Source organism: Macaca thibetana, chromosome 4, assembly GCF_024542745.1.
Source record: "Macaca thibetana thibetana isolate TM-01 chromosome 4, ASM2454274v1, whole genome shotgun sequence".
Classification (NCBI taxonomy): domain Eukaryota; kingdom Metazoa; phylum Chordata; class Mammalia; order Primates; family Cercopithecidae; genus Macaca; species Macaca thibetana.
Genome location: NC_065581.1, coordinates 29,173,396 through 29,186,819, shown reverse-complemented (window position 1 = coordinate 29,186,819; position 13,424 = coordinate 29,173,396). Strand labels below are relative to the sequence as shown.

General features: G+C 37.0%; 1 protein-coding gene across 1 annotated transcript; it reads left to right on the top strand.

Annotated features, from left to right (window-relative positions):
- The first annotated feature begins 11,879 nt into the window (after positions 1–11,879).
- On the top strand, positions 11,880–13,055 carry LOC126953110 (olfactory receptor 12D3). Its single transcript, XM_050788480.1, has one exon. It carries the CDS (start codon positions 11,884–11,886, stop codon positions 12,832–12,834), a length of 951 nt encoding a protein of 316 aa, XP_050644437.1. The 5' UTR covers positions 11,880–11,883; the 3' UTR covers positions 12,835–13,055.
- Positions 13,056–13,424: the final 369 nt, after the last annotated feature.

Below are 13,424 nucleotides of genomic sequence, written 5' to 3'. Positions count from 1 at the left end.
TGCTCATTATGTATAAGTTATTGTTCTGCATTCTTCACATATATTAGTTCATTTAATTCTCACAATAATCCAATGTAAAAGTATTAAAATTATTCCTTTACTACAAGAAAACCGAGGCTCAAAGGATTTAAGTAAATTTTCTTTTTCCTTGCAATGGATTGTGAAACTAGGATTCAAATTAAGGCTCTTTAGTTTCAGGGATCACTGCAATGTAATTTCCATTTTCTCAAAATGTCCCCCACCTCAATTTTATCATTTTTTATCTTGCATTGAGCCGTAAAGGTTATGTAACTGGTCCTGTTAATTAGATTTAGAGTTTTATATTTGTCATTTAGGACTCTAGTCTTCTAGAGGTTATATTTACATATCCTATGAGATAATCAACTAGTCTTGGTTCTGCTTGTCTCTATGTAGATAGACTAATCCTTCCTTCTTCATAGTTTTGTGAGGCAACCTTTATACTATTCCAAGTCCCCCTCAATACATGGTCTGCTTCTCCACTAACTATGTTTTCCATTGAATAAGCCGTATTTTAATTAATATGATGTTATTGTAGGGCCTAATATCTCATAAGTTAGGAAAAATCGTTACTCCTTTTTTTTTTCCCCAAAATACCTCCAAGCTGGTTGGGTGCAGTGACTCACACCTCTAATCCCAGCACTTTGGGAGGCCGAGGCAGACTTGAGGTCATGAGTTCCAGACCAGCCTGGCCAACGTGGTGAAACTCCATCTCTATTAAAAACACATAAATTAGCTGGGCTTGGTGGTGTACGCCTGTAATCCCAGCTACTCAGGAGGCTGAGGCAGGAGAATCGCTTGAACCTGGGAGGCAGAGATTCCGCCACTGTATTCCAGCCTGGCTGAGGGAGTAAGACGCCATGAAAAAAACAAAACGAAAAACCATCAAGTATTGACAGCTTTTTTCCCTAAGTAATTTCAATGTTATAGAAATTTTGCTTACGAGGAAAGGCCTACTGCCAACTCAGAACAGGCCCCTTGAATGGAACTGGAGAGGCTCCAACATGGCTGACTTGATACATCTGGTATTTGACTCTTTCTCGTAAAGTATCCAAAATAACCAGTCAATAATCACACCTTGAATAGATCATGTAAGAGAGAACACTGGAAGTCAGCAGAGAAGTGACCAGGAAGCACCAAAAGCAAAGGAAAAGGAAATAAGACAGCCTGTTCAACCAAGATCGGATGTGAGTCTCGAGCAGCTCTCCAATGTGGGAAAAGGAAAGGGAGAGATTCCCAGCAGCCCACATTTTCACCACAGACACCTACAATTCTAGTCACAGGAGATCCCCTCAACCATCGTAGCCCCTGAGACTAACATAGGGAGCTGCCTGGAGACCATGTGAAGGCGTTGCCCCAGAAAGAACCTCACACTGGGTCCCACGAACCCTAAGTCCTAACTAACTGCAGCATAGCACCATTTTGACAGAAAAGATCCCAGCACACTGAATCCTACTCTGCTTCTGGGACCGAGGCAAGAGCCCTAGGCAGTAATCCTACCTCCCGTTACCCCGACCAGAGAGACAACTACACAATTTTACTCACCCTGAGGACAAATTTCACTGTCTGCAACTGCTGCCATGATGAGCTACTGTGGGGCAGAGGCATGAGCAAAGCCCATGCCTCCCCAGTTTCTTGCCTATTGGGGCTCCCAGGAAAAGCAACCCAATACCCCCCAGTCCAGGACCACAAAACAGCCACTACCACTCCTATCTGAGCATTTCATCTGTGGTCTGGGGATCCCCCTGCCCCTGCCTACCATAGCCAGTGCCTCGTACACCGCCAAGGAGCCCATGGGAAGGTCTGCTCAGCCTGGCTTCGCCCACCCATAGAACCTGAGCACACTGTACAGGGGCCTGAGGGTCACCTAGCCCAGTCCATCACTGGTAGCACCTCAGCACCCCTCCTGGGATCTAAGGTCAGGTCCACTCAACCTTCCCCTGGCACCATAGCTGACATCCACACTCGTGTGCTTCCTGTGGATCTGGGAACGGACCTGCCTAACCCATCACAGCCATTGCCAATATCAGCATGGACAACATGGGTCCCAGAGGGCTGTCCCACCACTGCTACTGCCATCACCCACACCACATCCACTGCCAAAGGGCTCAAGAATTCATCCATACCTGAACCACTGATGCCATTCCCAGAACCCAGGCAAGCCACTTGGAAGCACAAGAATTGGCTTGCCTAAACCCGCTAACATTGGTGCCAGTGTATGCTGCCCTGGAGCCCAAGGACACACATGCTCATCCCACTGATTCTACCAATGGAAATCGAAGACTGGCCCACCTGGTATCTCAGTTTTTAGCAAGACTGCAGCACAGTCTCCACTAACAACCATATCCTAAGCCACCAAAGAAATCAGACACCACTGGCGCTGTTTACAGATGAAGAAATCATACAGAGACGGCACTATTGTACACGCCCAGAATCAAAATCAGAGAACCCTACCCCAACCTACACCTAGATACTTCTGGAAAAAGTCCTCCCCATGAAAGCAAATTCAAAAAATTAAAAGAAGTAACTGTTACACTAGATATGCAAATATCGACTTAAGGACACAATCATTCTCCAGCAACAGATCCCAATAAAAATGAAATGTAAACAATCTGAGAAAAAGTATTTAAAATTTTGATACTAAAACAGCTCAGTGAGACACAAGACAGTATTTAAAAATTATACAAAGAAATCAGGAAAACAATTCAGGTTATGAATGAGAACTGTACCAAAGATACAGATATCAGGAAAAAAACCCCACCTAGTTCTCTATCCCTTTTTTCTACCTTTGATTCCACTCACAAATACACTTGCCTTTAATCATTCTCTAGGATGTTAAGTTTTTGTTTGATTTATTTTGCATTTTATTCCTCTACAGGAGCTTTCATGGCCATATTGGCAGCATAACTCTCCATTGTATGGGACTTTGAAGGGGAATAGGCCAATCGTTGAAAACTAAATTGTCTAAGACCCAGTTTCCTAAGAGCTATTTCACTGAGTCTCATCCTACAACTAATCTGTGTGTTAATCTGACTTGTCTTTGACACTTACCCTAAAGTAACAGGGATAGTGTTGAAATTAAAACTTTGGCGTTATTTCTAGTAAATCATAAAACTGATTTTGTTGGTTGTTCATGAATAAACATAGGGCCCAGGAAATTTATCATTTCTTTATTCATAGTAAGAAAGAACATTGATCATAATAGTACAAATAATTACTTTAGTTAGATGTTTTTAATTATTTCAATAGACTCCATACATAAAATTGTCTCTGCCAAGAATCTATATAAACACTAATCCCTAAAAGCATGTTAACCAAATTTATCTCCACTGTTTAGTCTTCCCTGTTTGATCAGAATTTGCTTAAATCTTTCCATTTCTATATCTGTAGACCTCAGTTCATAATTAATCATTTTTCGTTTTCATTATATTGTTCTAAGTGATATTAGTTTTCAGATTCATTAGATGTTAGATTTCTCAAGGATAGGAGCTGTGTCTTCTCTTTCTTTTACATTATCATCACTCTTTTTTTCTTATGACCAATGAAGGGCTCTGCCAAACATTTATTATTATTATTTAAATCAATGTAGTGATCTCATAAGCACATCAAAGAAGGAATAAACTGACATAGGGGAAGAGAAATATAAAGAGAATAAGTCCTTGGAGAGAAAATCCCAAAGTGTTAATGCTCAAGATGCTACTGGGAAGGTTTACTGAGAGGATTTAGCCTGTTAGTTTTCTGTCCATAATAAGAGATGAGATTTGCTTAGATTCCATATAAGTTGTTTTCAATAAAGGTGTTTATAATAAGTTTTGAGCAGTCAGAACTTTCTCTGATAACTTTATTCAAGGACACAACAAATACATCTGATCTACGCTATTTGGATAACTCTTTTGAGCCAAAATTATATTCATAGTAAGGTATGTGCAAAGGGATGTGCAGGGCAAATTGGCTTGGACCAAATAGAAAAATTACAACAGTGAAGAAAAATTCTCTGATGAAAAGAGGTTGAGATCACTGGAATGAGTGGGTTAGAGTAACAGAGGAAACTCTTTGAATGTAGGCTATGAAGATTACAGGATGCAACACGTGGGCTCATTACATAAAACATTTACGAGGGAAGCTTCAAATTCCCTGATCTATTTATTTATGCTTTTTTGCACTTTTTTTGGTTTCAGGGCAGCAGACTCTATGATCAAATATAGGTGTATGTTGTAGTTAAGTGTCTGAGTGTGAATGACTGTTTAATGGAGATAGTGGTAGTGTGTCTATATTTGTGTTACAAAGCAAGGAAATAAAGGGAAAAGGAAGTGAGAGAGAAGTAAAAAAAATAGGTGAATAATCTTTTAGCATCTATCACAATCAGTATTGATAAAAGTAGCAGATTCCAATTTCAGTGTTAGATAATATATGAGATTGTATTTAGTGTTAGATAATTACACAACTTTGCAGTAGTATTATTTTTAGTAGAAGAGGGATGATGTTAATTATTCAGGAAATAAATAATTTCGAAACTGTTGTATAAGGTATTTACTTACGTAGTTTCACAAGTGTACATCCCAAACCCTTAATTATATGCATCTGTTACAATGTCCTTCAGGTATGTTTATGATTCCTGAAATTAATCCTCTTCTCTCCACTATCAATAATTTCACTTTGAACATTTATTCTGTATCTATACCCATGGAATGCAGCTCCTCACTTTTTGTGTCAATTCGCCAATCTTATGATTAAATTTTTAATACTATATACTGATGCTAATTAATCAATAAGAATTATTAATGCCATTGAGAGCAGGTCATACCAAAAATGAATTGTGGAAAAACCTGTACCTATTGGCTAAAAACTATTATTTTTTCTACAAATATACATTGTTTACTTTCTGTGTTGCCATGTCCTCTGACAAAAGTGGGGGAATCTGTTCTGAGCTTAGTATCACATTCAGGGAAATATTGTGGATAGATTCTATATTAGAGTGCTTACAAAAAGACAAATCTGACCTCATGAGGATAGCTTTCATAGTTGACAAGCATTGAACAGTTAATAACTATCCATTAGTTAATCCAGTAAATAGAAAGAGAATAGCTAAAATGTACTGGGCACTGTTTTAGTTGCTGAGAGTACAATATTGAATAAAATATATAATATTTGTTCCTTTCTAGAGCTTATGTTTAAATTTAAGTGTGTAATAAGATCTATTCCACCAGATTAAAAGAGGTGCTATTGATAACAACAAAGCAGGAAAGGATGGAAGTGTGCTCACATATGTATGTGTTGGGGGAGGAATTTAATGTAGCGCAATCAGATAAAGCCACACTTTAGGGAAATACCTGAAAGGCATATGGAAATTAACCATGTCCATTTACCACATGTAACAGTGTTTTAATCAAATGGAGACCTACTGCACAAAGCTTGAAATGAGAGTATGATTACTGAGTGCTAGGAACAGCATAGAGATCAATGGGGCTGAGTCATCAAGGGGTAGAGTAGAAGTAAATACAAAAAATAAAAAGGGGTTAGATCATGCAGGATCTTGTAGATCACTATATTGACTGAATTTTAATCTGATTACTATGGGAACCACTAGGGAGCTTAGAGCATTAGAATTACAGTAAAGAGAATAATCTTGGATGCTGTTCTAAGAGTGGTGTTAGTTGTACAGGAGTAGAAATAAGATCATTCCAATATTCCAAATGGGTGATGCACTAATATTGCTGTGGTTTACACTAACAGAGTAGCATAGGGGATAGCAAAAAAAAAAAAAAAAAAAAAAAAAAAAAAAAAAAAAAAGGCTAGATTCTGCATTTATTTTGAAATTACAGCCAATAGAATTCGTCAATGGAATGGAATGTGAGAGAATGAGTAGAGTTAGGCTTGAATCATGGTTTTGGGCTTGAACACCTGATAGGATGGAGTTATTATTTACCAGGTAGAGAAGAATGCATAAGATTTGTGCAAAACATCCATAACTAAGTTTTGTATGTTTTGTGTACCTCCCAGTAAAATATTGATTAGATAGTTGGAAATTCATGAATTCAAGGAAGAGGTTCTAACGATTGATACAAATTTGAGAGTCATCAGAGAATAGATTTTATAGAAAGCCATTAACCTGGTGAGATTACCAAAGAAAGCAGTTAGAGAAGAGGAAAAAAAGAGAAGAGATGTAAGACTGAGTCCTAGGTACTTCAGCTTTAAGACATGGGGTTGGGGGATGAGTGAAAATGAGCAAAAAAATATAGAAAGGTAAGACAGAAGCTAGTGAGACAGGAAGAAAAACACAAGCATGTGGTGTCCATTTCAAGGTAGAAGGAGTGATTAACCCTGCCACATGGTGTTCAAAGATCAAGTAAAATGAGACTTCATTTTTTGATTTGTTAATGCAATTGTTATTGGTGTTGTTTATAAAATAAATTTTGATAGGACAGTGAGGGTAAAATTTTAATTGGTGTAGGTGTAGGAGAGAATGGAAAGAGAATTGCGAACAGCATGTATACGCAAATGTTTACAGAATTTAATTGTAAAGGGGAGCACAGAAATGGAGCAGAGATAGACAGCTAGTAGAGGAGAGGAAAATGTTCATGATTTAAGACAGAGATGAGAAAATAACTGGAGCAATATTCTTAGAAGATGAGAGAAAATGGACTCTTGACACAAGTGAAAGAGGTGGTGTTCATCAGGAGTCTCAATTATGAAGCCATTAGAAACACAGTGAATGCACAGTATATGAGCATAGTTACAAAACTGTGGGTAGATACTAGGATGAAACTTGGAGACATTCTCTTCTGACTGCTTTTACTATTCCAAAATAAAAGAAACAATGTCATTCTCCGAGAGAGGATGAGAGAGAAGAGTTAGAGGTATGGGCTGTAAAGAGAAGGGGAAATATGTAATTGATTGGTATCTGTAAGATTTCAGGGTGTTTTTTTTAATTGCTTATGATCCTTGTGGTCATGTGTTGGTGTCTGTGCATTTGAAGAAATAGGCATATATTCCAGTCTTTACAGACTATTTCGGCAGGGAATACCCTTCACGCATCAGCCTATCCAGAGATTCTGGGCAGGTCATATGGCGTGGTCTGGAGGTACGTTTGTTCCTGGAGTCCTGGGCAGGATGGTTTAGTACTTGGGTCATTAGGTGGGTGGGCCTGGTGGCTGAGTCAGTGGCATTCCCAAGATTTCAATGCAGTTGAGTATTAAGGAATTTAGATCCAGACAAGTGAGCATAGGTGCATTTTCCTCCAATCATGTTAGCTGCAAATATTTAGATGCAGAGTAAGTAAAGAGTGGTTTGACTTTTTCCAGGTAAAGACATGAAGTACAAATTGGTCAAGGGACGTAAGGATATATGCTACTATAAAGTGACTGTAAATATGCATATGGAACTTAAGATGGGTAAGGAGGAGTGTGAGTACATGAGAGTATTAAAGAACATGAAATAGAATAACCGCAATTTAGAGGATGAAGATTATAGGATTTGTGGTATTGGAGAGAGTAAATTATGAATTTAGCTGGTGGTAGTTGGAGTCTAGGATGCTTATTACTGATATTATGAAGGGTTGAAGTTATTAATGACTATTGAGTAATGAGTAATAAATCTAGGGTTTAATGATAGGAGAAAGTAGCTGAAGAAGGATAATAATGATTATCAGACAAATGGAAGTACAGAAACCTATAGAAGGGTATCATAATAGGGTCTAACTTAATTTGAGACAAGCTGAAACCCAAAGGATAGATAGATATTTTCTTACATTAAAGGACAGGGGAAGTAAAGAGTGATCCAGGCAGAACAAGTGTGAATGAAGTCCCTGTCGACAGACACCTTGATATATTTGAGGAATTGGAAGATACCCAGTATGACCACATAGAAGTAATATAAAAGCTGAGACTGAAGAGATAAGCCACAGACATTCATGGAGGGTTTGTAAGCTTGTCTAGTTGGAAGGTACTGAAATGTTTCACATAGAAATTTATACTATAACACAGATCTTTAAACAATCATTCTGGTTACACTATGAATGGTTACACTATGAAGATGGCTTGAAGTAGGGGAAGAAAAGAACTGTAAGGTTGCTTTGCAGTAGTTAAGTTGAAAGGCAGTCATGACTTGGGCCAGGGTTGTGGCAGTGTAGATAAAGAGACATGAATTTGAGGGATGTTTCAGAGACTTGATGACTGACTTAAAGAGAGTGATTGAAGTGAAGGAGAAATCAATGTGGTTCTCACATTTCTGGTTTGAACAACTAGATGGATCTTACTCTGTTCACTACGTTGAGACACTGTGAGAGGAGCATGCTTGGAAAGAGGATGCATTCTGTTTGACAAGTTGATTTTTGTAATTCAGTGAAGAATTCAACCATCCCTCCATTGAAGGACATTTGGGCTATTTCCAGTTTTGGGCTGTTATGAATAAAGATTCTATGAATATATACATACACGGTTTTGTGTGAATTCAAGTGGAGAGTCAAATTTGAAATTAGGTAAGTCTAGAACTCAGAGTGGGGGTTAGAGTAGAAATCTCCCTCTTAGAAGCTATACAGCCAGAACTAATTTTATACTTGGAAGATGTAGTTATGATATCAAAGTCATTAGTTGAAAGTTACTTAAAGATATTACTATTTGTCTTTCTTTTAATGCTTATTTTTTCTTGAAATTTATTTCATATTTACAATTATTATATTAGAATAATTGTTTATTTTAACAGTTATTTGTAAGAGTACATGGATAGCCAGAATAAGTGACCAATTTTATTCTATAGATCATTTTCCACACCATTGTTCTGATTTTCTACATGATATAGGAACTGTAAGAATATGAAGAATAAGATACTCTTAGTTTTTTTTTCACCTCTAACAATCTGATATTCCAGTGAGTAGACAGACATGTAAAATTCTACCTTTAAGAATAAATGGTGGTCAGGCATGGTGGCTTACACCTGTAATCCTAACACTTTGGGAGGCCGAGGTGGGGAGATCACTTGAGATCAGGCACTGGAAACCAGGCTGGCCAACCTGGTAAAACCTTGTCTCTGCTAAAAATGCAACAATTAGCACAGTGTGGTGGTGCATGCCTGTAATCTCAGCTATCTGGGAGGTTGAAGCATGAGAATTGCTTGAACTCAGGAGGTGGAGGTTGCAGTGAGCCGAAATTGCACCTCTGTGCTCCAGCCTGGGTGACAGAGCAAGACTGTCTTGGAAAAAAAAAAGAACAAATGGAATATTGTCTTAGATTTGATAAAACAGAGAAAAGCATATGACAAGTATAATCTGTTTTACAGATGCCAAAGTAGAGACTTTCGAGTCCAAAGTAAGTTACAGTCTCCACTTTGCCATCTACAAAACAGACTGTACTTGTCATACACACTACCATTTATACATAATATCACTGGGCCTAAATATTTTAGATGCTCAGTTCACTGCTCTTTTTCACAACTATATATTTGTGCATAGTATTGCCATGCTTATTTTTAGAGAAAATAATTTTGTTTTTTGAGTACATAATATATGAATATGGTACAAAATTCAAAATATATTCAAAATATATTAAAAAGAAGAAATCTGCCTTTGTCTCCTTGCCAGCCAGTTTCTCTTCCTAGAGACTACAACTGTTACCAGTTTCTTTTATGTCCATTTAGAAGTACATGTGCCTATAGAAAAAATTTTAAACAGATATTTTAGCATACTACTCACATGGTACTGCATCTTGGTTATAGCATTTAACAAGTCACCTTGGCATTAATAACATATATAATTTCTATGTGTATGTACATATGTAAAAATCTGCATATATATGAATTGTGCACCTTTCTGTACCTATCTGCCTAGCTATTTTCTTCGTGTGTGTGTGTGTATATATATGTACATATATGTATTTTAAAGCTGCATATTATTCTCTCTTATAGGTGTAATAATTTACCTAGTCCCCTATTTTGGCTGTTAGGCTTCTGTCTAATGTTTGCTTTTAAAATACTCAAATAAATATTATGGTATATAATAATGATTTCCACATATTCAATAATATCTACAGGTAAATTATAATACAAAGTATGTGATTCATAATTTTCTACTTTGAGAGCTATTGAAAAAATTACCCAGCATATAACTAGTACAAATTGCCATTATCAGAAATTCCTATTTAGCCATTCTCAAACATATATAATTTATTAAGTATTTTGATCTTTGTACAGATATGATTTTCCATTTTAATTAAAATCTTATGTATAATTACCATATGCAGTTGTAAGAAAAAATACACAAAGATGCTGTTTTCCTTTTACGTGGTTCCTCCCCAAGGTAACAAATTGCAGCACAGTATCACAATCAGAATATTGATGCTGATACAACCCATGAATCTGAATGATAGCCCCAGTTTTATTTGTATTCAATTGTTCTGTGTATCTGAGTTTAATTCTACACAGTTTTATCTCATGTTCCTGTATCTGCCATCATAGTCAAAATACAGAAGAGTTCCATCACCACAAGGATCTTTCTTGGTACCCTTTCATGACCACACTCACCTCTTCTCTGCTCCTTCTCCAACTTCATTCTCCAACTGTAACTACCAATCTTTTCCCCATTTCTAAAATATTATTTCAAAAATGTTACATAAATGGAATCATACAGTATATAATTTTTTTGGAATTCACTTTTTAAAAAATTAAGCATAAATTCCTGGAGAGTTTAACAAATTGTTGTTTTCTTTTTATTGCTAAGTAGTATTCCATGGTATGGATATACCACAGTTTGTGCAACCATTTCTCCATTGCAGGACATTTGTGGTATTTCCAGTTTTTGGCTGTTATAAATAAAGAGTCTATGAAAATTCACATACAAGTTTTTGTGTGAACATGTTTTTATTGTACTGACATAAATTCCAAAGAGTGCAATTGTTGAGTCATATAGTAAGCGTATGTTTAATTTTGTAAGAAGCGACTATACTCCCTCCAGAGCAGTTGTACCATTTTATATCCTGACCAGTATTATATTTGTGATCCAGTCTTTCTGTATCCTCCCTAGCATTTGGTGGTGTCACTATTTTTATTTTACCTATTTTGATAGATGTGTTGTAGCATTTTACTGGTTTTAATTTGCATTGTGCTGATGAAAATGATTTTGATCACCTTTTCCTGTGTTAATTTGTCATTTATATATCATTTTCTGTTTATATTTGTATGTCTGTTCCTAGTTTTTTCCCATGTTCTTGGACTTTTAAGAATACTATTAAGTTTTGAGAGTTCTGTCAGATATGAAAAATTGGGGGTGTTTTTGAAGTTCTTCTACTAATGGGACCTCTAACTATTTCAGTTTTTTCCCAAGTATATCCACAACCTCATTGCTATGCTGCAGTCTTATGACTAACGATACCAATCATGCTGCTTTTTTCTCCTCTACTTATACAACATTTGGTTTGTGGGTGTTTGTGTCTCTTACTTTCACTGAAAGTTTGGGTTGTTAGAAGAGATATGTTACTCTCTTGTGGCTTTTATGTATCTTAGAAGAAGTGATGAAATCGCCACTAAGCTACATCTGAGTTTTTGCCAGAACCTGGAATCATAAGTTGAAAAACTATTCCGTTTGTATGTTTAAAATTTTTGTAGTACATAATTCTAATGCTATGATTATGTCCATCAAATCTTACACTTCTTAGTTTTGAAAACAAATGCTCTTTATCTATATCTGATTTGTTCATAATATAATGCTCTTATTACTCTAGTGCCATTTCAACAGCTCAGAATTTATCAGGTATATTAGTCTTCCTCAATTTTGTTGTACATAAATTTTAGTAAACTTACTTTATTTAATCCTCATCGTATAAAATTAAAACTTCAGAAAAATTAATTCAGTTATTGTTAAATTTGCTTCCCAGAGCAATGGAGAATGTCACTACAATGAATGAGTTTCTTCTACTTGGCCTGACTGGTGTTCAGGAGCTGCAGCCTCTCTTCTTTGGGATTTTCTTAATCATTTACCTGATAAACTTGATAGGAAATGGATCTATATTGGTGATGGTTGTTTTGGAACCACAACTCCATTCCCCTATGTATTTTTTTCTGGGAAACCTTTCTTGTCTGGATATTTGCTATTCTTCAGTGACACTGCCCAAGCTGCTCGTAAACCTTGTCTCCACTCGCAGGGCTATATCTTTTCTTGGCTGTATCACCCAGCTACACTTCTTCCACTTTCTGGGAAGTACAGAGGCCATTTTACTGGCTATCATGGCCTGTGACCGTTTTGTTGCTATCTGCAATCCTCTCCGCTACACTGTCATCATGAACCCCCAGGTGTGTATTCTGTTGGCGGCTGGAGCGTGGCTCATCAGCTTCTTTTATGCTCTGATGCATTCTGTCATGACTGCACACCTGAGTTTTTGTGGCTCTCAGAAACTCAATCACTTCTTCTGCGATGTCAAGCCGCTCTTAGAACTAGCCTGTAGTAACACACTACTCAATCAATGGCTTCTTTCCATTGTCACAGGCAGCATATCCATGGGAGGGTTCTTTCTGACTCTTCTCTCCTACTTCTATATAATTGGCTTCCTTCTGTTTAAGAACAGGTCCTGCAGAATACTCCATAAGGCTCTGTCCACTTGTGCCTCCCATTTTATGGTGGTATGTCTTTTCTATGGACCTGTGGGCCTCACATATATTCGTCCTGCTTCAGCCACCTTCATGATTCAGGACCGGATAATGGCCATCATATATAGCACCGTCACCCCTGTCCTGAACCCATTGATCTACACCCTTAGGAACAAAGAAGTGATGATGGCTCTGAAGAAAATCTTTGGGAGGAAGTTGTTTAAAGACTGGCAGCAACACCACTAGGACTAATGAGGGATATCTGATTTCTATTGAGTGATTTCCATCACTTCACTGTAAGAAATGATTAGTTTACTTGGTTTTTATTTTTCTTTCAAAAATTTTGAGCACATATTATATTAGGCAGTGTAGTAGGTTCAAGAAACAGAGGAGCAAGCAAAACAAATTCCATAATGTCACCAAACTTAAAGTTTAATGTGATGGAGGCCCAAAATAACCAAACGCATAAGTACATATGTCAGGATAATTATGTGGCCAGGAGAACTAAGGAGGTAGGAAGTATAGGGAGGGATTAGAGTAGGTATCTGCTGTGTAAAAAAGATTGTGGCATCTCTCCTAGGACGAAAACCTTTGAAATTTTCCAAGTAACAGAAGTATCTTTGTAACTAATGAGCCACTTGGATCACACATGAATTTATGCTTATGAGATGACTCAAGGTGAATTTCAAGATAGATTGAGGTTGGAGGCTTGACCAACCACATAATAATTCATCCAAGAATACTTACACAGTGCCTACTATCTCACTGTCACTGTGTTAGGTACTAGGAACACAGTAGTGAGCAAAACAAACATCTTGCCTTCATGGTGCTTAATG